The sequence below is a fragment of the Hypanus sabinus genome, chromosome 5, assembly GCF_030144855.1.
Source record: "Hypanus sabinus isolate sHypSab1 chromosome 5, sHypSab1.hap1, whole genome shotgun sequence".
NCBI lineage: Eukaryota > Metazoa > Chordata > Chondrichthyes > Myliobatiformes > Dasyatidae > Hypanus > Hypanus sabinus.
In genome coordinates, this window is record NC_082710.1 from 149154181 (window position 1) to 149180160 (window position 25980).

At 49.2% G+C, this 25980-nt stretch overlaps 1 protein-coding gene across 5 annotated transcripts; it reads right to left on the reverse strand.

Annotated features, from left to right (window-relative positions):
- Positions 1-759: 759 nt before the first annotated feature.
- Positions 760-24935, reverse strand: tap1 (transporter 1, ATP-binding cassette, sub-family B (MDR/TAP)). 5 transcript variants are annotated; one of them, XM_059970604.1, is made up of 12 exons: positions 24913-24935; positions 21314-21822; positions 17004-17118; positions 16483-16613; positions 12374-12579; positions 8956-9153; positions 8076-8204; positions 5063-5251; positions 3812-3985; positions 2910-3069; positions 2135-2271; positions 760-1116 (listed from the first exon to the last, which is right to left on the reverse strand). In XM_059970604.1, exons 2-12 carry the CDS (start codon positions 21798-21800, stop codon positions 871-873), a joined length of 2172 nt encoding a protein of 723 aa, XP_059826587.1. In that variant the 5' UTR covers positions 21801-21822; positions 24913-24935; the 3' UTR covers positions 760-870. The 5 variants fall into 5 exon arrangements, with proteins under 5 accessions (XP_059826587.1, XP_059826584.1, XP_059826585.1 ...); XM_059970601.1 differs by lacking the exon at positions 24913-24935 and adding an exon at positions 23361-23425; XM_059970602.1 differs by lacking the exon at positions 24913-24935 and adding an exon at positions 22456-22742.
- Between the last annotated feature and the right edge of the window lie 1045 nt (positions 24936-25980).

Here is a 25980-nt window from a genome sequence, read left to right on the forward strand (position 1 = left end):
GGCTAATCCTGGACTTATTTCCACATGGAATAATTTTACTTATTATTATTTATGGTTTTATATTGCTGTATTTCTACACTATTCTTGGTTGGTGCGACTGTCCAATTTCCCTCGGGATCAATAAAGTATGTCTGTCTGTCTGTTACTGAACGTGGTCCTCTGTTCAGCCAAGGTGGTGGGCAGGGAGTATTGTTCAGAATTGCCAGGATTTTCGGTAGGGTCCTTTGTTCTCCCACAGCCTGCAGTGTGTCCAGTTTGACTCCCATAACAGAGCCAGCCTTTCTAATCAGTTTATTGAGCCTGGCTTTTTGAAGGGTTCATGGTCTGAGTGAATGTTGTACAAAGGGAACAAAAGCATTCAGGATGTAAATTGTTGGCCCAAATATTTGTGTTGAGACAACAAAGTGTGAGTTTTTCATTAATGACAAATCATTAAATGAATCGTAATTAATGATACATCAGTTTTTCTATAGGTCATTAACTTGACCCGTATTCATTTAGAGTGTCATATCCATGAACCTGTCCAAATGTCTTTTAAATGTTCAAACTGGGTCCCACGCTCAGCCTCCAAAACAAAGGCTCTCTGCTGTTATTGGCAGTCCTGTATATGAAAACCACACCACCTTTGTTCCCTCTCTTTCCCTTTCCCCCTCACTCTCTCTTCATTCTCTCTCCTCATTGTTCTTGTGATATTTATGATCATAAGCAATGTGTTTTATGCCTTCTTCTCGACTTCCAAGGAACCTCAGAAGCAAATCATTAGGATCCAAAATACTTTATTAAACAAAAACATCATATGTACATTAGTCTAAGTTACACTGAAAACCACCCAACTGTGCCCGAGTAGACACCATCAGGACATCCTGCTGTTCACGACTCCAACTCTGTTTCCACCACCCCCCCCTCCAACTGCTCACTCCCCACATCCGGGCTCTGCATGTGGAGCAGCCGGTGGTAGCTGCTACCCTTCTCCTGCAGCTGCTGGGGCGTCCCCTCCTCCACCACGTTCCCCCCCTCCAGCACCACGATCCGATCGGCTCTCTCCATCGTACTCGGCCGGTGTGCGATTACCAGCACGGCCCGGTCCTCAGCTCGGCTGTACACCGACTGGTGAACCTGCAGTGACAGAGAGACGGGGTTAGGGGAGGGGGGAAGAGGAGAGGAGAAGGGGGGAGTGTAGGAGGGGCAGGGGGACAGATGGGGAGAGGAGTGTGAGAGTGTCAGGAAGAAAGGTATGGAGGGTGTGAGGCACAGAGAGAGAGGTATGGGGATAGTCCGGCGGAAGAAAGGGGTGGGGAGAGAGTGAGATGCACAGAGTGAGAGAGGGAAGCATACCGTGATACGAGGAAGAAAAGGGAGAGTCAGAAAATGGTGAGGGGGAGGGAGAGGGAGAGAATGAGACATGCAGGGTGAAGTGAAAGTGACCATGGTCTCAGTGTGTACAGGATGAATGGAGCACCGTGTACACAAAGTGGACAGGGATTACAGAGACGGGATGGGAAAGAAAGTCAGGGAGAGAGAGCAACGGAGATAGGGAAAAATGCAGACGGTGGAAATCCAGAGCAACACACACAGAATGCTGGAGGAACTCAGCAGGTCAGCAGCATCTGTGGAAATTAACTCACAGTTGACATTTCAGGCTGAGATCCTCCAGCAGGAGTGAGAAGGAAGGAAGAAACCAGAATAATTCTCTGCAGGAACTCAGTTTCACACTCAATGGCATGAAAGTTGGGGTGGGGGTCCAGGATACTGACCGGGAGTTGGAGTGAGGGTCCACGGTACTGACTGGGGGGAGGGGTTGGGGTGGGGTTCCGCGGTACTGACTGGGGGTTTGGGATGGGGGTCCGTGGTACTGACTGGGGGGTTGGGGTGGGGGTCGGGGATACTGAGTGTGTTGGGATGGGGGTCCGCAGTACTGACTGGGGAGTTGGGATGGGGCCTGAGGTACTGACGAGGTGATAGGGTGGGGGTCCGCGGTACTGACTGTGTCGTGCTAGGGGTCCGCGGTACTGACTGTGTCGTACTAGGGGTCCGCGGTACTGACTGTGTTGTGCTAGGGGTCCGTGGTACTGACTGTGTCGTGCTAGGGGTCCGCGGTACTGACTGTGTCGTGCTAGGGGTCCGCAGTACTCACCATGTGCTCAGTCTCATTGTCCAGGCAGCTTGTCGCATCGTCCAGAATGAGGACCTGAGGGTCTCGGATCAGAGCTCGGGCAATGGCCACTCGCTGCTTCTGTCCCCCCGAGAGTTGTCCCCCCTTTTCACCGGCGTCTGTGGACAGAGAGGGGGACAGTGCTCATGGAAATGTGGGGATTGGGAATTGCTTGATCACCCATACTGGGTGAGGGAGTGGTAACACTCACAGCAAAGAGCTTCCTGAAATGCAAACCCTTCCTTGTCCTCATCCCTTTCTGCCCCACTGGTGTTATCACAGCTATATCGTCTCTCACATTCATCCTTCCTTTAGCCCGGGCTCACCCCTCAGCTGCACACTCTCCACCTCAGAACCTATCACCTCTTCTCCCTCCCTCTTCCATCCTCCTCACCCACACTCACCCCCCCTCAGCCACTTTCACTTCCTCAACCTGGCTCACTCCTCTACCCTATCCCAGGCTCCCTCAGATCCACACTCACTTCCTCACCTCACCTAAAACTGCTCTTCCGTTTCCCGTCAGACCACCTCTCACTCTCCATGTTCTCAGTCTCCCCTTTAATTCCCCTCTCCACCTGTTCTCACTCTGCCCTCCCTCCTCACTCCATTCCCTACTCTCTCCACTCTCATTTCCCCTCTCTCCCCTTCAAATCTCACTCCAATCTCTCTCCCGCTTTCTTCTCAGTACCTCTCCCACTGCTCCCACTTGCCACCCTCCCGCTCAAAGCTCAACCCTCTCTCCCCACGGCCCCCTCACCTGTGCTGTACCCGTCCTTCAGCGCTGTGATGAACTGGTGTGCACAGGCATCTCTCGCTGCGTTGGCGACACGTTTAGTGGAGACATCCTCCAGTCCGTAGGCGATGTTCTCCTCCACCGACCGAGCGAACAGCACCGGCTCTTGGCTCACCAGGGCCACCTGGACAACACTGTCAGTGAAACCAGGGTGGAGCAGGAGGGGCAGGGAAGGGAATGTTTACAGCAACCCCTCAAAGGGGTACAGAGAGTGTGAAGGAGAACAGAACAGAACACGGGCAGGCCAGCTGGCTCACACTTGTGCCAACTAAGATGCCAATTTAACAGAAACCCATCCGCCTGTATGGTCTACATTGATCCCCCCCCCCCACCCCGTCATGTGCCTGACTAAATGACTCTTTAACGATGTGTTTGTATTGGGCCGAGTGTTCTAAGCAGCTATACTGTGTAAAGAAAATCTTGCCCCACAACCCCCTTTATATGTTCACCCCCTCACCTTAAACCTCCGCCTTGTAGAAAGGAGCGGGTTCCAGTTTGGTACATTGACCATTGCCATTCCAGAGCATTATGCTGAAATAACGTAGTTTATGTATCAGACCCCTCATCCTTTCCATGTGTCTGAGCCTCTGCTCCTCGACCTGGGTCCTAGGACCCATCCCCCTCCAATGCCCCCCCCCCCACACACACTGTCTTATTACTGATTCTCCCTTTTCAATGGCCCAAGTATGGACCCACCCTTCTGTTTCTCCCCCCCCCCCCCAAGTTTTAACCTTCCCACTGTCCTGTGTATGACCCCTTCCTCCACTGGCCCATGTGTAACCCCCTCTCCACCCTGAGGGTGATTCCCCACACCAATCCATGTTTGACCCCACTCGCCATCTCATCTATAACCCCCTCCGCCTTACCTTGCTGTGGTAATACTTGTGCTCGTACTCCTCGATGGGAATCCCATCCAGCAGGATCTGTCCTGACTGGGGCTGATAGAAACGTTGCAGGAGGGACACACAGGTGGTCTTCCCTGCAGCTGAGGCCCCCGCCAGGGCTGTCACCTCCCCACTCCGTACCTCAAAGGACACATTCTGCAAAAATAACATCTGGTCTCATTACGGGGGTCTGACCTTCACTCACATCACTCCAGTAATTAAGTCAGGAACGGGAGTGGATACAGGAGTGAGGAATGGGGAATGAGAAAGGAGGGAGGTGGATGAGGTAGGGCAGTGGGAGGTGGAGAGAGAACAGATGGTGAGGGGGCTAGTGGGGATTATGTGCAAGGGAGGGGTGGGGAGAAGAGGAAGACAGGAGGTATAGGAATTGGAAAGAGGATCCACATACACAAAACACAGGCAAACACTGTGCAGAGGTAGCCATGAGTGGAGGAGATCCACATGCAGGGGGTGCGTGCACAGGGAGCTGGGTGCAGAGAAAGTTTGTGTCGAGTAAACCATGTGCTCGATGAGCTGTGTACGGGTTGACAGTTGTGCAGGGTGGTCGTCACGGCTGCAGGGTGCTGGGGGAAGACTGGTAGTGTTTAGATGACATATCCGCCATTTACATGTTTTTGGGGAATTAGTAATTACACCCTGAGGGTGAGTGAAGACACTGGTTTACAGCAGTGAGGGTGGAATTGTGCTGGTGGTGAATACTGGGTTTTGCACTGTGGCTGATTTACAGTGGATCCACACTTCCATTATTATTAGATTCAGAAGGTCAGTGGTTGAATATCTTCCCTGGCACAGGGAACTGTGGGCAAAGGAGGACTGGCAGAGGGGAGGAACTGAGACCGGGGCAGACCAGCTGAGGTCACAATGAATGGCTGGGCAGGCTGAAAGAGCTGAGTGGCTTTCCATTGTTCTAGTATTCTTCCGTAACTCACTAATCTTCCTCTGAAAACTTCTTCCCCCAACTACGTCACCAGAATTAATGTCAGCAATAAACCAAGATGTTCTCAGTCCCTCCCTCAGTGCAAACTGATGACCACTGAAGATCTATTGGTCACTGATACTGAGTGGACACAGGCTAACCTCACTCTCTGACCAATTCCTCACCCAGGCTGTGACCTCGATCACAACTGCTCACTTCCTGTCCACATGGACAAGTCCTGATTTGATTCGTTTTGGTGAAGTGAACCGAATGCAGTGTGGAATGAGTCACCTTACCTTCAGCACTGGAACATCTGGCTGCTTGGGGTAGGCAAATGTCACATTCCTGAACTCGATGTGTGCCTTCAGCTTCGTTGGCCTGAGGGTCCCCACAGGGGGCATGGCAGGCTTGCGATCCATGTACTCAAAGACTTTCTCCGAGGCCCCAACAGCTTTCTTCACATGAGGGTAGACGTGGAGTAGGGCCTGTAGTGAGACACAACAGAGCTTACTGCAATCCACACTGCTGGAGACAGGTTAACAATCAGAGACTTCAATAAACACAGCAGAGACAGAGATGATTCAAAACAAGATCACCTGGACTCCCACCCCACTCGGTTATCGATGCAACTATCAATCAGTCAATATCTGATGACTGTCGGCCGGTGACCAGTTATTGGATTGTGACACTAGTTACCAAAATCAAAACTATTTATTGTCAGTCTTCAGTACATGGGTGTAAAGGAGAATGAAATGATTCTTACTCCAGATCCGATGTAGCATAAAAAATACAACAAATATAAATAAAAAGGGAACCCTATGTAACACAATGTACGAGAAATTGTTATGTGTGACTGTACCCACGACTGTGTGGCTGGGCATAGCTCAAATATCATCTATAAATTTGCTGACGATACAACCATTGTTGGTAGAATCTCAGGTGGTGATGAGAGGGCGTACAGGAGTGAGATATGCCAACTAGTGGAATGGTGCCACAGCAACAACCTGGCACTGAATGTCAGTAAGACAGAACAGCTGATTGTGGACTTCAGCAAGAGTAAGAAGAAGGAACACATAAATCCTCATATAGGGATCAGAAGTGGAGAGAGTGAGCAGTTTCAAGTTCCTGGTGCCGATCTCTGAGAATCTAACCTAGTCCCAACATATAGATGCAGTTATAAAGAAGGCAAGACAGCAACTATACTTCATTAGGAATCTGAAGAGATTTGTTATGTCAACAAATACACTCAAAAACTTCTATAGTTGTACCATGGAGAGCATTCTGACAGGCTGCATCACTGTCTGGTATTGGGGGGAAGGGTACTGCACAGGACCGTAAGAAGCTGTAGAGCGTTGTAAATTTAGTCAGTTCCATCTTGGGCACTAGCCTACAAAGTACCCAGGACATCTTTAGGGAGTGGTGTCTCAGAAAGGCTGTGTCCATTATTAAAGACCTCCAGCACATGGGGCATGCCCTTTTCTCACTGTTACCATCAGGTAGGAGGTACAGAAGCCTGAAGGCACACGCTCAGCGATTCAGGAACAGCTGCTTCCCCTCTGCCATCTACCTCACTTTTTAAACATACATTATTTCTAGTTTTAGCACTATTCTTAATCTATTCAATATACACATACTATAATTGATTAATTTACTATTATTATTATTTTTTTTCTCTTCTATATTACGTATTGCATTGAACTCCTGCTGCTAAGTTAACAAATTTCACAACACATGCCAGTGATAATTAACCTGATTCTGATTTACCGATTAGCTAAGAGACTGATTGTACGTGTATAAAGTGACACTAGGTGCCAGGGTATCTGAACAGAAGGTGACTTTGACAGGGAATGATAAAGTGACCAAGAGACTCTCTGCAAGAGAGACTCATCCAGCTATTAGCAGGGAATATGAAAGCTGAAGTGGTTGGGTGGTAAATAGATGGAGGTGTTGATCAGCCTAACGGCTTGAGGTAAGTAAGGCATAACTGTAACTTACTGTAAGGCGTAAGTAACTGTTTTGAATCTAATGGTCCAGGTGTAGATGCTGCATAACCTCTTCACTGATAAGAGTGGGACAAACAGTTCATAAATAAGGTGGGTGAGATATTACTGGCCTTTGTCAGGCACCTTTCTGAAGACATGTCCTTGATGGCAGCTAGGCTGGTGCTGGTGCTGGTGATGCATTGGGCAGTTTTAACCACTTGTCACAGAGCCGTCCTGTGTGTCACAGTGCAGTTTCTGTACCACACAGTGATGCATTATGTTTGAATTCCCTCAACATGTGTTTGTAGAAGGTTGTGTGTACTGGTGTGCATATTGGCGTATTGTGTGTATTGGTGTGCATATTGGTGTGTTGTGTGTACTGGTGTGTATACTGGTGTATTGTGTGTACTGGTGTGTATATTGGTGTATTGTGTGTACTGGTGTGTATGGACCAGCTCTCTTAAGCATCCTCAGAAAGCAGAGGTGTTGGTGACTGTAGGGCAATGAGAGGTTGTGTGACATGTACTCTCCCAGGAGTTTGAAACTGCTCACAGTTCCCACGCTCTGCCACCGATGTGAAGAGGGGTGTGAGCAGTGCAGATTTTCCTGAAGTGAACAGCCATCTTTATGTTAGGGGAATCTCAGGGGAATTAAGGGTTTTGGGGAAAAGGCAGGTAGATGGAGCTGAGTTTACGGACAGATCCGCCATGATTTCATCGAATGGCAGGGTAGGCTCGATGGGCCAGATGGCCTACTCCTGCTCCTATTTCTTATGTTGCTGATAATGAGGAAGTGGTTATTTGCCTGGTGCCAGACCCTGAGCTCCTCTACCTCCTCTCATTGTAGTCAGAGTCACACAATACAGAAACAGGCCCTTCAGTCTGTGCCCATCACCAGCCGCCATTTACACGCATCGTGTTCCTGGCCACAGTCCCAGCAACTTTCCCCGGATTAATTATGATCTGCCTGGACGGCATTCAAACTAAAGCTTTTCACTGCATCTTGGTACATGTGACAATGGTACCAATTATTAATGACCCCCCCCCCCCCCCATCCCTCACCAACACACCGAGGGAAATTACGTCCCAGTCACTGGGATGTGAGGGGAAACAGGGGCACCCAAGGAGAACACACACAGTGCAGGGAGCACATGCAAACTCCACAAAGACAGCATCAAACTCGGGTCTCTGATGCTGTGAGACAGCAGGTCCAGATACTGATCTGTGATTGTTAGACAGAAGATAAAGCACACAAGGAGGATCTGGAGCTGAGATCCAGGTGTCTGAATGTCAGGAAGATAAGGATGAGTGTAGTCCCTGTCACTCACCTCAATGGCCGAGGTAAACTGCAGTTCATAGAGGACGAAGGAGACAAGACCACCACTTGTCACTCTGCCGTCTGTCACTAGCGAGCCCCCGTAGAACAGGATGCTGACCTTCAGTAACAGGCCGGAGAGCTGCAAAGGAAGAGGCAGGGTGTCATGAGACACAGACACCCATCCAGACATCCACCCTGACAGACAGACACTCACCCCAGAGACAGATACCAATCCCAGACACCCACCTCAGACCCAGAGGAATCTGCCTGAGAGAGACACCCAACACAGAGACAGACCACCCATAACAAACAGACAGACAGATACCCACCCAGATAGATACCCACTACAGACAGAACCCCTGATAGACTTCCTCATAACAGACAGAATTGCCCCCACTCCCAAGACAGACAGAAAGTCACACTCCCTCAGCCAATCCTGAGAGAAATTCAGCCACCAGGAGACAAACAGCATCCCCTGGGAGAGAGAGCCCTCACACCAGCAAGAGGCAGACACACCAGAGACCGTAAAATCCCCCATGAAGCAGACATACATCCTAGACACCACCACACCCCATTCACTATTTCCATTCAGGCAGCATCATGACCTTAGTTTCTAAGCTGGTCTCTGCTCACCGAGTGATCCAGGGGTGGAAACCTCTGCCCCTTTTAGCCCAAGGACCCACCCTCACCTCCTCATTGCGAAAGTCACCCACTCCTCTTCCTCCCATCCTCAACATCCACTGTCCCCAACACCAAACCATTTGACTCCGTCCCCTCTCCTCACACTGTTACAGTCAGACCCCTTCCCCACCCACCCCTGGGTGAAGAGAAAAAGTGACAACTGCCCTCCCAGGGGTATTGGTTGTGGGAAGGGAGAGAATGGGGCTTACACTGTTGGTCCACATGTAGATGGCGTAGAACAAGGCCTCCCTCTTGTTGAGCTGGAAGGTGTCGTTCAATCGCTCGCCATACCGTCGACACTCTCCATCCTCGTTGGCAAAGCTGCGCACTGTCTTCATGGAGGAGAATGTCTCCATCGCCACGTCATTGGCTTTGGCCAGAGACGCCTGGACGTCAGCCGACAAGTTCTGTCACACAGGAATATCTCACAGTCAGAGAGGCCTGGGCTCAGTCATGGCCTGGTAGAGGGAGAGCCAGTATCAGGGAGAACCCTGAACAGGTAGTCCCAGTGTCATTGAGGACCCCTCACAGGAAGTCCCAGCGTCGGGGAGGACCCCTCACAGGAAGTCCCAGTGTCGGGGAGGACCCCTCACAGGAAGTCCCAGTGTCAAGGAGGACCCCTCACAGGAAGTCCCAGTGTCGGGGAGGACCCCTCACAGGAAGTCCCAGTGTTAGGGAGGACCCATCACAGGAGGTCCCAGTGTCGGGGAGGACCCCTCACAGGAGGTCCCAGTGTCGGGGAGGACCGATCACAGGAAGTCCCAGTGTCGAGGAGGACCCCTCACAGGAAGTCCCAGTGTCGGGGAGGACCCCTCACAGGAAGTCCCAGTGTCAGGGAGGACCCTGAACAGGAAGTCCCAGTGTCGGGGAGGACCCCTCACAGGAAGTCCCAGTGTTAGGGAGGACCCTGAACAGGAAGACCCAGTGTCGGGGAGGACCCCTCACAGGAAGTCCCAGTGTCAAGGAGGACCCCTCACAGGAAGTCCCAGTGTCAGGGAAGACCGATCACAGGAAGTCCCAGTGTCGGGGAGGACCGATCACAGGAAGTCCCAGTGTCAGGGAAGACCGATCACAGGAAGTCCCAGTGTCGGGGAGGACCCCTCACAGGAAGTCCCAGTGTCGGGGAGGACCCCTCACAGGAAGTCCCAGTGTCGGGGAGGACCGATCACAGGAAGTCCCAGTGTCAGGGAAGACCGATCACAGGAAGTCCCAGTGTCGGGGAGGACCCCTCACAGGAAGTCCCAGTGTCGGGGAGGACCCCTCACAGGAAGTCCCAGTGTTAGGGAGGATCCTGAACAGGAAGTCCCAGCGTCATCGAGGACCCCTCACTGGAAGTCCAAGGACCAAGGAGAATGAGACATGGAGAATCCTGGGTCAGGGAGTAGTCAGATGTATTACAGCCACACAAAAGGAGTCCAGAGTCCAGGGTTGGAGAGGTCTCCACAATAAACCTGGGCAGGCTGGTCCAGCTCTGTGAGGGTCAGTCAGTATCAATGGAGGGGGAGGCTGCTTTCCACATAATCTTCTTTCCAATGTCTTCTTGCTGCCCAATCCGATGAGTGTTTCCAGCCTCCTCAGCTTCTATTTCACCCTCCAGCACCTGCAGGTCTAAGTTCCCATCCAGGGAGTGCTTAATTTATCTCACCTCCAAAGGGTCAGATTACAAGGAGAGATCCCACAAACTGGGCGTAGAGTGGTGTTCCAGACTGATCCTACAGGGAGTAGAGTCACGTAGTAGGTAGTAGCGCTGCCTCACAGCCTCCAGAGACCCAGGTTTAGTTCCAGCCTCTGGTGCTGTCTGTCATTCTCCCTGTGACCATGTGAGAATCCCTGGTGCTCCAGTTTCTCCCCATTTCTAAACTCTTGCCATACGTACCTCCAGAGGAATCCAGATCCTCACTCTCCCACTCTCTCCTTAAAACATCCAAGGATTAAGGAATGGTAAATGCCTCAGTGAACTGGGGACTGGAAATAGTTGGAGGATTGAGGGTTGGCCAATGGGAGGAGGCCCATTGGAATGGTGGATGGAAATAGAGGATTGTGAGATCAGGGAAGGGTATGACGACGTTCTAGGGCACGTTGATCTCAAGAAGGATGCAGTGTTGGGGCTCTCAAAGAACACTGAGCAGGTCAGGTCCCCAGGGCTGATGGGAAGTAAGATGGCTGATGAGAGAGATCCTCTCCAGTGACACGTGAGACCCCAGAGAAAGCAGAACAGCCAATGTTGTTCTTTTGTTTAAGAAGGACAATAGAGACAAAGCAGGAGATTATGGGCTGTGGGCCTTACATCTGTGAAGGGAAAATTACTGGAGATAATTCTTAGTGATAGGATCTACTCTTATCAAAGCAAAAACTTTCCATGACTTTGTGCAGTGGGGGGGGGGGGGTGTTCATATTTTACAAACAATTACGTTTTCAGAGATGATAAAGATGATTAGTGAAGGTTTCTGATAAGGACCCTCATGGTCGGCTGATCCAAAAGATGAAGGCATATGGGATCCCAGGAGAGACCTGGTAAATTATATTCAAAACTGTCGTGGCCAGAGAAGACAAAGAGTAGTGATGGAAGGGTATTATTCTGCCTGCAGGTTCATGACCAGCAGTGTTGCACAAAGATCAAGGCTGGGACTTCCACGGTGGGGTGGGGGGGGGTTGTGTGTGTGGTATATTTTGATGAAAATGTATGACTGGGCTGATTAATGAGTTTGGAGATGACACAGAAGTTGGTGTAGATGTGGATAGTGAGGAAGGTTGTCAAAAGATTCAGCAGGATAGGGATCCCTTGGAAATATCAACAAGAGAAACAGCAGATGGAATTTACTCCATGTATACGGTGTTGCACTTTGAGAGGAAAGTACACAATGAATGACAGGACCTTCGACACCACTGATACACAGAGAGATCCTGGGGTCCATGTCCATAATTCCCTGAAAAGTGGCAAAGCAAGTGGATACACACGGCATATTCTCTTCCTCAGTCAGGGTGCTGAGTGTAAGAGTCAGCAATCTGTGTTACAGCTGCATGAAACTTTGCTTAGGCCACATTTGGATTACTGCGTGCAGTCTGCTCACCGCTTTACAGGGAGGATGTGGAGGCTTTGGAGAAGGTGCTGAAAAGGTTCAGCAAGATTTTCCCTCAAATAGAAAGTATTAGCTACAAGGAAATGTTAGAGAAGCTTTGATTGCTATCCCTAGAGCACCAGAGGCTGAGTATACAAAGCTATGAGAAGCATAGATAGGGTAGATTTCTTCCCCCCAGGACGGATGTGTCAGATAATATGAGCATAGATTTACAGTGAGAGGGGGGCAATTCAAAGGGCATTTACAAGACAAAGTTACTTTTACAGAGAGTGGTAGGTGCCTAGAATGTGCTACCAGGAAGTGTTAGTAGTAGATATGATAGCAATGTTTAAGAGGCATTACGGCACATTCACAAGTTGAATATAGTCCATACAGGCAGATGGGATTAGCTTAACTTGGCATCATGGTCGGCTGAGTCGTGGGCCAAAAGGCCAGCTGGTCCCTGTGCTGTGGTGTTGAAGAGACTGACGCTGGACAATGTGGGATAGGAATAATGATCAGGGGTGGGAAAGGACCAATGGGTTGAAATGAGCAATGATGAACCTACCTGGTAGAAATGGGCGAAGAACTCAGGGATGATGGTGATGAATGGAATCAAAGCCAGGGTGAAGAGAGATAGTTTGAACGACAGGCTGAGCATGAAGGCCAGGAGGCACATGACCCTCATCAGGCACCACATCAGATGGCTCAGCTGTTCTGACAGTGAGTCGCTCATCGTGTTCGTATCCGTGGTGATGCGGGATGTGATGTCACCTGGCAAGAGAGACAGAGATTTCATCAAAACTGTACCAACAGATCTCCTAGAGTTCTAAGCCCTCTCTTCACAAGAGATTTCCTAGGGTTCTGTATCCCAATTTCTGAAAGCGATCTCATGGGGTCCTGGATCCTACAGTCTACAAGAGATCTCATCAGCTCCTGGGTACACAGTCTACAGTTCTCATATGGCCTTGGGTCCCACAGTCTGCAGGAGACTCATGGGGTCCTGGATTCCACACTCTACAGGAGATCTCATGGGATTCTGAGCCCCTCTCTCTTCTGGGGTTTTGGATCACTCACTCAGCAGTAAGAGAATCTCTGGGGTCTGGGATCCTGACATCCCGACACTCTTCTAACAGGAGATCCCTGGGTCCTGGGTTCTGAGTCTCTCCCTCCACAGAAGGACATTTCCTGGGTCTAGCGCACTCGACCCCTCATTCTACAACACTTCTGGATTTTAGATCCTGGGTCCTCTCATCTCTCTAGAACAGATCTCTGCAGGCCTGTATCCTGTGTACTGGGGTCCTGGACAGGTCTGTATACAAATCCTGATCTAATCCACATCCTCACTGTCTCAAGAGCTCAGGACAAATTGTTCCTTTTTCTACATGATCAGCTTCCAGGACAATCTGTCAGAAATGATGTCAACATCTGGACAGTGAAGATTCATACATCAGGATGCTCTTCAGTGACTACAGCTCAGCATTCAATATCAATCCCCTTAACACAATAAATCCTGCAGATGCTGGAAATCGAAAGCAACACACACAAAATGCTGGAGGAACTCAGCAGGTCAGGCAGCATCCATGGAAATTATGTCGATGTTTTCAGCTGAGTTCTTCTGGACAGGAAAGGAAGGAGGAAAATGACAGAATGAAATGGTGGGGAGGGGGGGAAGCATAGCTAGAAGGTGATATGTGAAGCCAGGTGGGTAGGAAAGATAAAGGGCTGGAAAGGAAGGAATTTGAAAGGAGAGGAGAGTGGACCATAGGAGAAAGAAAAGGAGGAGTGTACCCGGGGGGGGGGGGGGTCATAGTTAGGTGATAAGAGGTAAGGGGCCAGAGTAGAAGAATAGATGGGGGGGGGGGAGGATTTTTTTTTACTGAAAGGAGAAATTCATATTCATGCCATCAGCCTGGATGCTACCCAGATGAACTATAAGGTGTTATTCCTCCACCCTGAGGGTAGCCTTATTGTGGCACAAGAGGAGGATATGGACCCCAGGAAATCAGAATTAAAGTCTTTGGGCACCAGGAAGTTGGTGGATGGAATGGAGGTGCTTGATGAAGTTGTCCTCCGATTTACGATGGGTCTCAGAAATGTAGAGGAGGTTGTATTATGTCAGGAGCACCGGACACAATAGATGACTCCAGCAGATTTTCAAGTGAAGTGTTGCTTCACCTGGAAGGTCTGTTTGGGCCCTGAATGGAGGTGAGTGAGGAGGTGAATGGGCAGGTGTAAGTGCTGGGAGGAAGATTAGTGGGGAGGGATGAATGGACAGAGGAATCAGAGAGGGAGCGATCCCTGTGAAAAACAGAGAGTGGGTGAGGTAAAGATACATTTGGTGGTAGGATCCCTTTGGAGATGGTGGAAGATGCGGAGAATGATGTGTTGGATCATGGGTGGTAGGTAAGGACAAGAGGAACTCTATCATTGTTAAGGTGGTGGGAAGATGGGGTGAGCGCAGATGGGAAATGGAAGAGATGTGGGTGAGGGCAGCATCAATTGTGGAGGAAGGAAAACACTCAACTTTGAAGAAGGAAGACATCTCTGATGTCCTGGAAAGGAAAGCCTCATCCTGGGAACAAATGCAGTGGAGACGAAGGAACTGAGAAAAGGGAATGGCACTTTTACAGGGGACAGGGTGGAAAGAGTTGTAGTCAAGATAACGGTGGGAATTGGTAGATCTATAAAAGACGTCAGTCAATACTTTGTCTCCAGAGATCGAGAAAGGTGAGGTAGGTGTCAGAAACTAGCCAATAAGCTTCAAGACCTCCACCTCAATCCTTCCTTGTGTAACAGGATGCTCGATTTCTTCACTTGCAGACCCCAGTCAGTTTGGATTGGCAACAACATCTCCTCCACAATCTCCATCAGTACAGGTGCACCACAAGGATGTGTGCTTTGCCCCCTGCTCTACTTGTTTTACACTTATGACTGTGAGGCTAAACACAACTCCAATGCCATATTCAAGTTTGCTGATGACACCACAGTCACTGGCTGAATCAATGGTGATGATGAATCAGCTTATAGGAGGGAGATTGAAAATCTGGCTGAGTGATGCCACAACAACCTCTCACTCAATGTCAGCAAGATTAAGGAGCTAATCATTGACTTCTGGAGGTCCATGAGCCAGTTCTCATCGGAGGATCAGAGGTGGAGAGGGTCACAAACTTTAAATTCCTCAGTGTTATCATTTCAGAGGATCTGTCCTGGGTCCAGCATGTAAATGCCATTATCAAGTCAAGTCACTTTTATTGTCATTTCGACTATAACTGCTGGTACAGTGCATAGTAAAAATGAGACAACGTTTTTCAGGACCATAGTGTTACATGACAGTATGAAAATTAGACTAAACTACGTAAAAAAAAAAGCACAGAGGAAGCTACACTAGACTATAGACCTACATAGGAAGGAAGCATGAAGGAAGCATGACAGCACCTCTTCTTTCTTAATATTTTGAGAAGATTTGGCATGTCATCTAAAACCATGACTAAATTCTATATCTGTGTGTTGGAGAGTATATTGACTGGTTGCATCACAGCCTGGTATGGAAACATGAATACCCTTGAATGGAAAAACTGACAAAAAGTAGTGAATATGCCCTGTTCCTCACAGGTAAAGTCCTCCCCACCATGGAGCACATCTACATGGACTGCTATCTCAGGAAAGCAGCAACCATCATCAGGGACCCCCGCCACCCAGGTTATGCTCTCTTCTCACTGCTGTCATCAGGAAGAAGGTACTGGAGCCTCAGGACCCACGCCACCAAGTTCAGGAACAATTATTACCCCTCAACCAGCAGGCTCCTGAACCAGAGGGGATAACTTCGCTCATCTGCACTCACTCCATCACTGAACTATTCTCTCAACCTATAGACTCACTTTCAAGGACCCTTCATCTCATATTCTTGCTATTTATTGTTTATTTCTTTATTATTATTTCTTTTTTTTTATTTTATATTTGAACAATTTGTTGCCTCTTGCACATTGACTGTTTGTCCATCCTGTTGGGTGTATTTACTTGTATTTACTGGAATGCTTGCAAAAAAAAAATGGATCTCAGATTGTGTATTGTAACATATATGTTCTTTGAAGTTTGATTTGATTACCTGATTAATCAGTTATGGGTTTGGAAAATCAGACCTGATATCAAAGTTTATGTCCTACAAGAGGTTTAGGATTTAAACTCAGTGAACAACCAGGGACAGCTACATTTTTGCAATTGCTTCAGAAGTAAATATACCATTTGGGTTAAAGCCACTCCAGACCTAAACAATGTGGTTGATGTAAAACAGCTAAACTGATCCCTTGCATAGAGCAGATTTGGTAATATTTCCATCTTGTCTGTTCTACAGTTTTTCATATTCTGGTTTTTTCTTGATTCCCTACCACTCCCTCTTGCAACCCACCTGCCTCTCTTTCTGTCTCTCTCTCCCCATCGCTCCCTCCCACTCTCTCTCTCTTTCTCATCATATTTCCACTGCCACACACAACTACTTTAAACAGTATCTTACCTCTTCTGTAATCTTCACACTGATGAGCCTGTTGTCTCAATCCCCTGCTCTGCCTCTCCCCCCTCTCAGATGACCGACAGTGTTTCAGTGGAATTTCCCCTCCCTCTCCGACTCATTCTGCCCCTTCACACCCAGCTGCCACTGGGAAAGATGGTGCACTGTACCTGTGTGCTGAGTGTCGAAGAAGGCGATGTCCTGGTGCACGACAGATTTGAACACGGAGCCCTGAATCCTTGTGTGAATCCTCATCATTGTAGCATTGTAGATACAGTCGCAAATACACTCTGAAACAGCACTGTGTACAAAGGAGCAGAGCTCAGTGGGTGACTGACACTTATCAGACAGGGGTCAGAGGGTTTACAGACACTATGGGCATGGGCAGGGGTCACTGGGGTTACAGGGACTTTGTGGGAGAAGAGCAAGAAGGATGTTGGGGTAAATGATTTACAGACATTTAGGACAAGATCATGGTTCACTGTGTTGTAGTCAGGACACTGTGAGAAACAGCAGCCTGTGGTAATGAACCGTGTGTAGTTGTGGGACTGTGTCTGTGTGACCGGAAAAACTGGCTGTGTCCTGTAACATCACCGAGCATTCACTTCAAAGTGAGTGAGGACAGCTGACCCCACCCACCCCCCTCCAGGTAGGACCCTGTTAATCCTCTGCTCCTCGCTCATGACAGTACCTGCCAATAGTGAAGGCCGCCATCGCCAAGATGGTGCTGGAGAAAGCCGATGGATCGTCCTTGTTCATCACCCAGTCTGTCATCCGGCCGGAGTAGTACGGAACAGCCATCTCCCCTGGGAATACAGTGACTGGTCAGGGCGTTCTGAGAGAACACCCCCCACCCCTAATCCCACTCCCTCCCTTTAGAGCAGAGATAGGCCGTCTCCCCTGGGAATAGTGACTGGTCAGAGCTATCCCAAAAGACCCCACATACCACCTCCTCCACCCCATAAAATCTGAGGTATAGAATCCAGTAGATGGGACTGGGGATGTGGTAATGACCAGTCAGAGCAGAACAACACATCCCTCCCAAGACAAAGAACACTGCCTCTCTCACAGGAACTGAGAGGGCTGCACCCCCAAGACAGATACAATACCCTCTAGAAGTCCCACAGAAACCCCAACATCAAAGACAAACACACCACCAACACCCCCACCCACTGAGACCACATCCCCCTCCCCCCCATCGGGCAGAATGGATCCAAAGGTCTGTTTGTATTCACAGACATGGCTGTGTTGGGACGAGGAGTGGCCCATGAACTCACAACGATGAAATGGGGTGGTTAAGGTTCGAAGGGGTTTCAGAACCAGTGAATTCACGGCTGGAAACCGTAGGCAAAGATGGAAATAAAGTTCCAACTGATCTGGGGAGGGGACAGTCAGGAGAGGGAGGGGTAAGTAATGGGGAGAGGTAACACTGGCTAGGGGTGGGTGAGTATGTTGGGAGAGAGATGCGAGAAGTGATAGACATTGGGGTGATGGGGAGAGTGATAGAGAGTAAGTTTATGGGGTGGTGTGATGGGAAGCAGTGATAGGGTGGGGGGAGGTGACGGGGAGAGGAATGTGATGGATTTAAAGATGCCAAGCTTACTAGGCCGATGCATCACCAAGCAGGAGGTCAATGAGGACAATAGTTCAAGGGGATCAGAGGTGATGAGGCCTGTCTCACAACATCAAGGGAACACAGGATATGGCTCTCACAGGAGTGGTCTGCTGGACAAACGTTCCAGAGGGAACAAGAGCCCGATGGGAGGTTCATCTCTGAGGCAGCAATGGGAGGGGCAAAGCAGGTGCTCCAGGATCTCACCATGTCCCGACATGCCCCTCCCACCCTGCACACCTGGGGGGGGGGGAGCACTAGACCTGCTGACATTGGCAGAGCAAAGTGGGGAGGTGGGGCTGGTCAGAGGTCAGACGAGCAAGTAGCAAACAGCACTGGGAAGAAGATAACTCAAGAGAAATTTGTTTGGACAATTGTGGGAGGCCAGGGATTTGCAGCCGACTCTTCAACCTGGTACTCTGGGGAGCCAACTGCTCCAATATTACAGATACCCATACTTCAAAACACAGAGGCTCCACTAACCAAGTCCCTGCAGGACCCGAGCCTACACTCACTCCCTCTTCACCTTGGCAGCCTCCCCAGTGCCGACTCCTCCTATCCCTATCCCTGCCCTCCACTCATCCCCAAACCCCTCACGCCTGTATTAGGCTAAAAAAAATCTTTGTTCCCATGACTGGAAATGAATAAATAGAGGGCATAGATTTAAGGAGAGATTTAATAGGAACTAGAGGGGCAAGTTTTTCTACACAAAGATTGCTGAATGAGCTTTCAGAGGAAGTAATTGAGACAGGTACAATAAGAGCTTGGACTGGTACACGGATAGGAAAGGTTTAGAGGGACATGGGCCAAACTCAGGTAAGTGAGACCAGCATAGATAGGAATCTGGATCAGCCTGGTACAGATGGGCTGAAAGGCCTGTTTCCATGCTGTATGACCCCATGACCTGCTGCTCTCACCCACTCCACAGCTTAACTCTGCTGTCATTATTTTGTCAGGAGTAGGCATGGCATTGTGCGTGGAAAGTTCTGTTTGACAGATCTTTCAAAGATCTTTGAAGGAATAACGAAAGCTCAAAGTTCAAAGTAAATTTATTATCAAAATACATATATGTCACCATATACAACCCTGAGGCTCATTTCCTTGTGGGCAAACTCAATAAACCCACAATAGAGTAATAACTATAAGTGAAAGACCACACCAACTGGGTGTTCAAACAGAGTGCAAAAGACAACAAACTGTGCAAATACAAAGAGATAGAAATAATGAACAAGCAATAAATATCAAGAACATGAGATGAAGAGTCCTTGACAGTGAGTCCATAGGTTGTGGCAACATTTCAATGATGGGGCAATTGAAGTTGAGTTATCTACTTTGGGTCAAAAGCCTGATGGTTGAAGAGTAATAACTGTTCCTAAATCTGGTGGTGTGAGTCCAGAGGCTCCTGTACCTTGTTCTTGATGACAGCTGTGAGAAGAGACCATGACCTGGGTGGTGGAGTATCTGATGATGGATGATGTTTTCCTGCGACAACACTCTGTGTAGATGTGCTCAGTGGTAGGGAGAGCTTTACCCGTGATGGACTGGGCTGCATCCACAACTTTTTGTAGGATTTTCCATTTTCCAATGGAGCCAAAAGGGTAAATGAGGGTAGGGCTGTAAATGTTTCATAGAGCAGTGGTCCCCAACCTCCGGGCTGTAGACAGATACTGTGCCGCGAAGAACACAGCGGTAGCTGGAAGGCACCCAGCACATCTGTAAGAAAAAAGCCAAAATAAACAAGCTAGTTCAGCACGTAAAAGCCTCTGATCTGGGCTGATTTTTACGTGCCGGGTGGCACCTAATTAATTAGCTTGTTTATTTCGGCTTTTTTCTTAAAGATGTGCTGGGTGCACTCTGGCTACTGCTGTACCCCTGAACGCTTCGCGGCCCAGTGTTGGTCTGCAGCCCGTTGGTTGGGGACCACTGGCATGGAGGATTTGACAAGGTTGGTTGGTCTGCCAGGATAGGTCCCATTGAAGTCCTATTGGCTCTGAGTTAGGAAGCAGAGGGTGCTGGTTGGATTGTTTCTCAGAATGGGCGCTGGTCATTCGTGGTGTGCTGTAGGGTTCTATGTAGAATATCTATCTAAATATTCATTATTTATATCAATGAATGATAAACATACTAGATGAATGAACTTGCAGATTACACAAAATTAAGTGGTGGTGTTGATAGTGAAAAAGTCATAGCTTATGGGCAATCCTGATCAGTTAGGGACATTGGCCCAGGAGTAGCAAATGGGTAGATGAGATTATCAAAGGCCTAAGGTTAACATGTCTGCTTCCAAATTTGAGTCCGAATCCAGAACTGCGGGATGCTGGAGGCTGAGGCTTAAGGACTGTCTTGGGGTTAGAGGACTGTGCATGTGGGTGGGTGAGAGGGAGGAACAGGGGCTTGTTTTGCTGTTGTTGTTTTGTTGTTTGTTGTGTTCCGTGTTACTCTACTGAGCATTGTGGGCCTGCTATGTCGGTGACAACACTTGCAGACTGCCCGAGCACACCCTTGGGTGTGTTGGTGTCAATACAAATGTCAAATTTCACTACATGATTCGATGTACACATGATAAATAAAACTTGAATATTGATGTCAGTACAGGTAAGTGTGAGATTATGCATTTTGGAAAGTCAAATCAGCAAAGGATTTATATGATAAATAGTAGGGAACCAGGGAGAAAAAGGGACCGAGGAGCAAGAGGCATAGCAGCTCCTTGAAAACGGTATCACAGCTAGCTGCAGATGTGAGGTCACATTTAGAGTGCTGTGTACGGTTTTAGTCACCTTTTAGTAGCAGGAAAAGCATGGTTAAACTGGACTGAATGCAGAAAAGCTTTACAAGGATGATGTCAGGACAAGACGACATGAGTTAAGGCAAGAGATTGAAGAGCGACCTTTTGGGAATGTACAGGATTAAGGGAGACATGGATAATGTGGATGGTAACAGTTTTTTCCCAGGGCAGTGGAGTCCGAAACTATGGAACATAGGCAGGGTGAGGGGGGTAAATGTAGAAGGAACATGAGGGGCAACTTTTTCAAACAGTATTTTCAGACAGATTTTTTCAAACAGTATCATTCATTATTTTATATGAGCTGCCAGAGGAAGTGGTTGAAGCCGATGTAATGATATTACTTGGAAGCACTTGGGTAGGTACATGGAAGGGTGAGCCTTGGGAAATTGGGACTGGCTGGATGGGCACATTGTTGGCACCAATAGGTTAGACCAAGGGGTGTATATCAGTGCTGAATTACTATCTATTTAAACCCCTGGTCACCCCTCATTCCCATATAAATCCTACTGCATATCTCTTCCCCTCCCAGTACAGAACCGTACCCCTACTCTACCCCTCACCTCTCACCCTGTCCCACTACTGCCTCCCCTTGGACACAACTTACCAGCCGATGACAGGACCAGGAAGACGGCCACGAGGAGGAAACGACTGGAGTCAGGCTTCAGACAGGATACCAGTCTGGTGAGGGAGGCTGTCTGGGAACCCCCGACCTCCGGCAGGAACCTCTGGTTGACGGTGAATCCCAGTCCTGTGAGTAGGTAAGAGAGGGCCAGCACACGGGTGGTACAGGAGCCGTGTAGGAGCTCGGGGCAGGGGCAGCCGACGGCCACCAACAGGCTGGTGTAGGTCGGCAACAGAAGGCAGCACGTGGCCAGCCCCAGGCGCAGGTCCCGGAGCTGGCCAGACGTCAGCCCCGGGAGCAGACAGCTCACCGGCTGCAGACAGGCAGACAGCAGACAGAGCCGCACCAACGAACTGGCCCAGAGCGCCAGGAGGGGCTCTGCCCCCCACAGCTGCAGGGCTGGGCTCAGGACCCAGGTCACGGCCACATCCAGCACAGCGAGGCACAGCAGGGCCCTGGGTACAGCCATTGCTGGAGCCAATCCCGGGGACCTGAAATACAGAGACACACAGGTTACAGAGACACACACATCACATTCGGAAATACAGTGAGACCCACGTTCCATAGAGGAGGGGTAGGAGGGGAATGGAGAGGGGAGGAGCGTAGAGGTAGAGTGAGGAGCAGAGGGTGAGGGAGAGAGAGGGAAGAGGAGGGTGCAGAGCAGGAGGAGTGGTGTTGAGGGAGAGGTGGGGGAAGGGGATGGGGAGGGGAGAGTGTAGGAAAGTGAAGGGGAGGGGGATGAGGATCAGGGGAGTGGAGAGACGAACTAGGGGAGGGTAGGAGGGTGAGGAAGAGGGCTGCATGATGCAGAGATGGGAGAAGGGGTGGGGAGAGAGAAAGTGTAAGGGGTGAGGGGGTGGGGCAGGAGGGGTGGGTGGGGAGAGGGGAGAGTGGGATTGGGAAGGTGCAGCAGGGTGAGGAATAGTAAACGGTGAGGAGAGGCTGTAGGAGTGGAGGGTGGGTAGGGATTGTGAGGAGTGGAGAAGGCTGACCTTTCCTCCGTAGTTCAGGTACTGGGAGCAGCAGCTACACCCCCGCACGTCCAGCCTCTGTACGGACCTCTCCCCCCGCCAACCCCCTGCGCGCCCCGCCGGCCTCCCGTTCTCCGGTTCCCGGTCACTGACCGCGGGAGTCTCCCCGGCGCAGACAGACGCTTCGCTTCGGGATTCAGTCCCGCTCCGCAGTGACCCAGCTCAGGGACTCTTTGCCGGGAACCCCCGAGCTCGGCTCGGAGTCTGGGAAATGGAAAGCGAAAGCGAAGCACAGTTTGACGGACAGACAGAGCGGGAGTGTCGACACCGCCCGACGAGCAGAGAGGGGCAAAGTAAACAGGTCGACACGAGGCAGGAGTGAGTCTGCCCAGCACAGGGCAACTGCTTCACTTCACAGGGAACTGGTACCCACATTAGAGTAAAGTCCGCGTGGCTTTGTGAAAAGGGGATCATGTTTCATTAAGTTTATTGCAGTTCTTTAAAAAATTAGCCCTTATCTCCAACGCGCCCACAAAAAAATTCACCTTTCCCCACAACTGGTAAGTCTGAACGCCAAAAGCATTGGTTTAAGGTTAGATCAGGGGTTCCCATCCTGGGGTCCACGGACCCCTCAGTTAATGGTAGAAGTCCATTACATTAAAAAGATTCATAAAGACCACTAGAGTGCTACACAGGATCAAGCCTTTTGCTCCATGAAGACTGTGCCAATCATGATGCAGATCTAAACTGATGGCATCCTCCGGTTTATAGTCTGTGTCCCGCCACTCCCTGACCGGTCATGTTTCTGCCTAAATACCCGCTAAAAGTTCTTACCGTATCTGTTTTAACCATTATTCCTCAAAGCCATTCTCTATGTAAAGAAATACTCTTAGAACTGTCTTAGAAAGCTCCTGTAAACTTTTCCCCACTCACCATAAACCCATTGACATTTCAATCTGATTATCTGTCCAATCTGTACTTTGCATAATTCTCTCAACCACTTTCACGTCTCCTCTAAGCCCCTGATCCTCCAAGGAAAAAATCTGAGGTTGCCCAACCTCTTAGAGCTGATTCCTTCTAATCCAGGCAACATCCTGGTAAAGCTCTTCTGTAGCCTCTCCCACGCTTCCACATCCTTCCTGTAATGGGGTGAGCAGAACGACACACAATACTTTTAATGTGATTTATCCGGAGTTTTCTACAACTGCAACATGATCTCCTGACTTTCATGTCAATGCCCCAACCGATGGAAGCATGTCATATCAATGTCAGTCAAAATTAAATTTATTATCAGAGTACGTACATGTCAGCACATACAATCCGAGATTATTTTTAAACAGGATCAATGGAGAACAAACTCTGTACAACTTACGATGCATGTCATGTACAGTGGAGAGCTTTCTAACTGGTTGTATCGCTGTCTGGTATGGATTGCAAGTGCCGGGCTCACTGACAGCAGCGTCACAGGGCGGTGAAGAAGGTGTTTGGTCAGGGCATTGAGTGTGGGGTTTGGAAGTTATGTTGCTGTGGTACAGACTTTGGAGAGGTTGTATTTGGGCAGCTTTGGCCATCCTGCTTTCAGAAAGATGTTACCAAACTGGAGTAAGTGCTGGGAAGATTCACCAGGATGTTGCCTGGGTTTGGGGCCAGGGTTACAAGCAGAGGTTTTACTTTATTCCGTGGATTATAGGAGGTTGGGGTAGATAAGCCACAAGGGGTAGAGGCACTGTGAGAGCCCGTACTGTTTTCCCCAGCAAGCTGATGCTAAAACAATAATGTAGGTTTAAGATCGGAAGTCAGAGATCTTAGGATAAAAGGGTATCAGGGGAACTTCACACAGAGTAGCGTGTATTTGGCGTGAACTGCCAGAAACAGTTGGGGGGGGGGGGGGCACATTAGCAACATGTAAAAGCATCTAGGTAAGTATATGGATAGGAAAGGCTTAGAGGGCTGTGGGCCAAATGTGGATAAATGGAACTAATAAGCAGGGCAGCACAGTTGGCAGGGATGTGTTAGACTAGAGGCCCTGTTTATGACATGGGGGGTGGGGCATATTCTCCTCAGAAGGTAGCTGGTATCTGGGTGAAGGCATTCAAATTCCCGAGCATTTTAATTACCAGGCAGCGAAGGTTACGGGTCAATGAGAGTTAGAATTGATGGGGATCTTAACTATCTGGAAGGCCGAAGGACCTGCTTCTATGCTAACTTTATGAATGCTTGATAAACAGTGGGTTCACATTTACTCCCCCAATCCACAGGAAGTTCCAAAGCCCACAGGACGGACGATAATCGGTGTCCATTTGATCTCATACCCTCTCTCCATCTATCATCTGCACCTCATCGCAATCATTCCCCTTTCCCAATTCCAATCTTAACCTCCCTCTCCCCTGTCCCTCCCGCTCCCCATTCCCCTTCATCCTCTCTCTCAACACTTTCACTCCATTCTGCTTTTCTCCATTTCACTCCATCTCCTCCTCTCCCTGCCTATTTCCCCTCTGTCACTCCTGCCCCTTCCCCCACACACACACACACCGGGAATCTCGGGGACCCACCACACCAGCCTGGTCGTGAATTCGGGAATTGTTAGTTTGATTTACCGCCGCAACTCACCTTCAACCCCAAAGAAGCACAGGGCACAGCTGGAACCCCGAGTATGTCCAATGAGAGTAGAGCTCAGTGCTGAGTCATCAGTTGCTGGGCAGAGTGAGGCTGCCGAGGTTGGTTTCTCACTCTGACGCGCATCGGAGCCGCTGCTGCCCCCTAAAGGCCACAGTGACAACGTCCCGTGTCCCGTACCGGTGAGCGGAGGTCCGTAGGTAGCATCGTAAGGACGGAGGAGACGCCTTGTGCCAGTGAAAGAGCAGGGAGATTGTTCTGTAACAGTTAACAGAACAGAGCCATGTTCTGTGTCAGCGAAGGGACAGACTATGTTCAAAGTTCTAGGTCAAGTTTATTGTGACAGGAGTTTTGGGTTCCAAGTTGCAAGGATTGGTCAGCGAGGCTGTTGACTTGAGAGCTCATTTTGGGAGGCTTTGATGTTCACATTGGATGTGTTTCTAGATTGGGGTCACTCTATTTTTTGCTGATTTTGAGCGGTTTGGGGTGAACGGTGCCAACTGGGGTGTTTTGGTGAAGACTGGCTCTGCAGCCTGCAGTCAGTTATTGCACTGTACTAAACTAAGCTGAATTCTCCTGGTCTCTTGTTGATATTCTATGTGTCATTCACTCACTTTTTACCGTTTGCACAATTTGTTCTTTTTTTTTGCAGGTTGGGTGTTTGGTGTTTCCTTTGAACAGATTCCACGGTGTTTCTTGTTTTGTGGCTGTCTGCGGGAGGACGAATCTCTGAATTGTATTCTGTATACTTTAAAAAGAGAAAAAGGTATCAAAAAAGGTGTATTTAATTACATAACCATAGAACATTACAGCACAGAAACAGGCCTTTTGGTCCTTCTTGGCTGTGCCGACCCATTTTTCTGCCTAGTTCCACTGACCTGCACCTGGACCATATCCCTGCATACACCTCTCATCCATGTACCTGTCCAAGTCTTTCTTAAATGTTAAAAGTGAGCCCGCATTTACCACTTCATCTGGCAGCTCATTCCACACTCCACTACTCTCTGTGTGAAGAAGCCCCCCCATTGTTCCTTTAAACTTTTCCCCCTTCACCCTTAACCC

Coding starts and splice junctions, on each gene's coding strand:
- tap1 (XM_059970601.1), bottom strand. CDS start 23,395: ATGTTGCCTGGATTAGAAGGAATCAGCTCTAAGAG. Junction 3,986..5,062: donor CAGATGTTCCAGTGCTGAAG/GTAAGGTGACTC, acceptor TTATTTTTGCAG/AATGTGTCCTTTGAGGTACG. Junction 3,070..3,811: donor ACAAGTATTACCACAGCAAG/GTAAGGCGGAGG, acceptor AGTGTTGTCCAG/GTGGCCCTGGTGAGCCAAGA.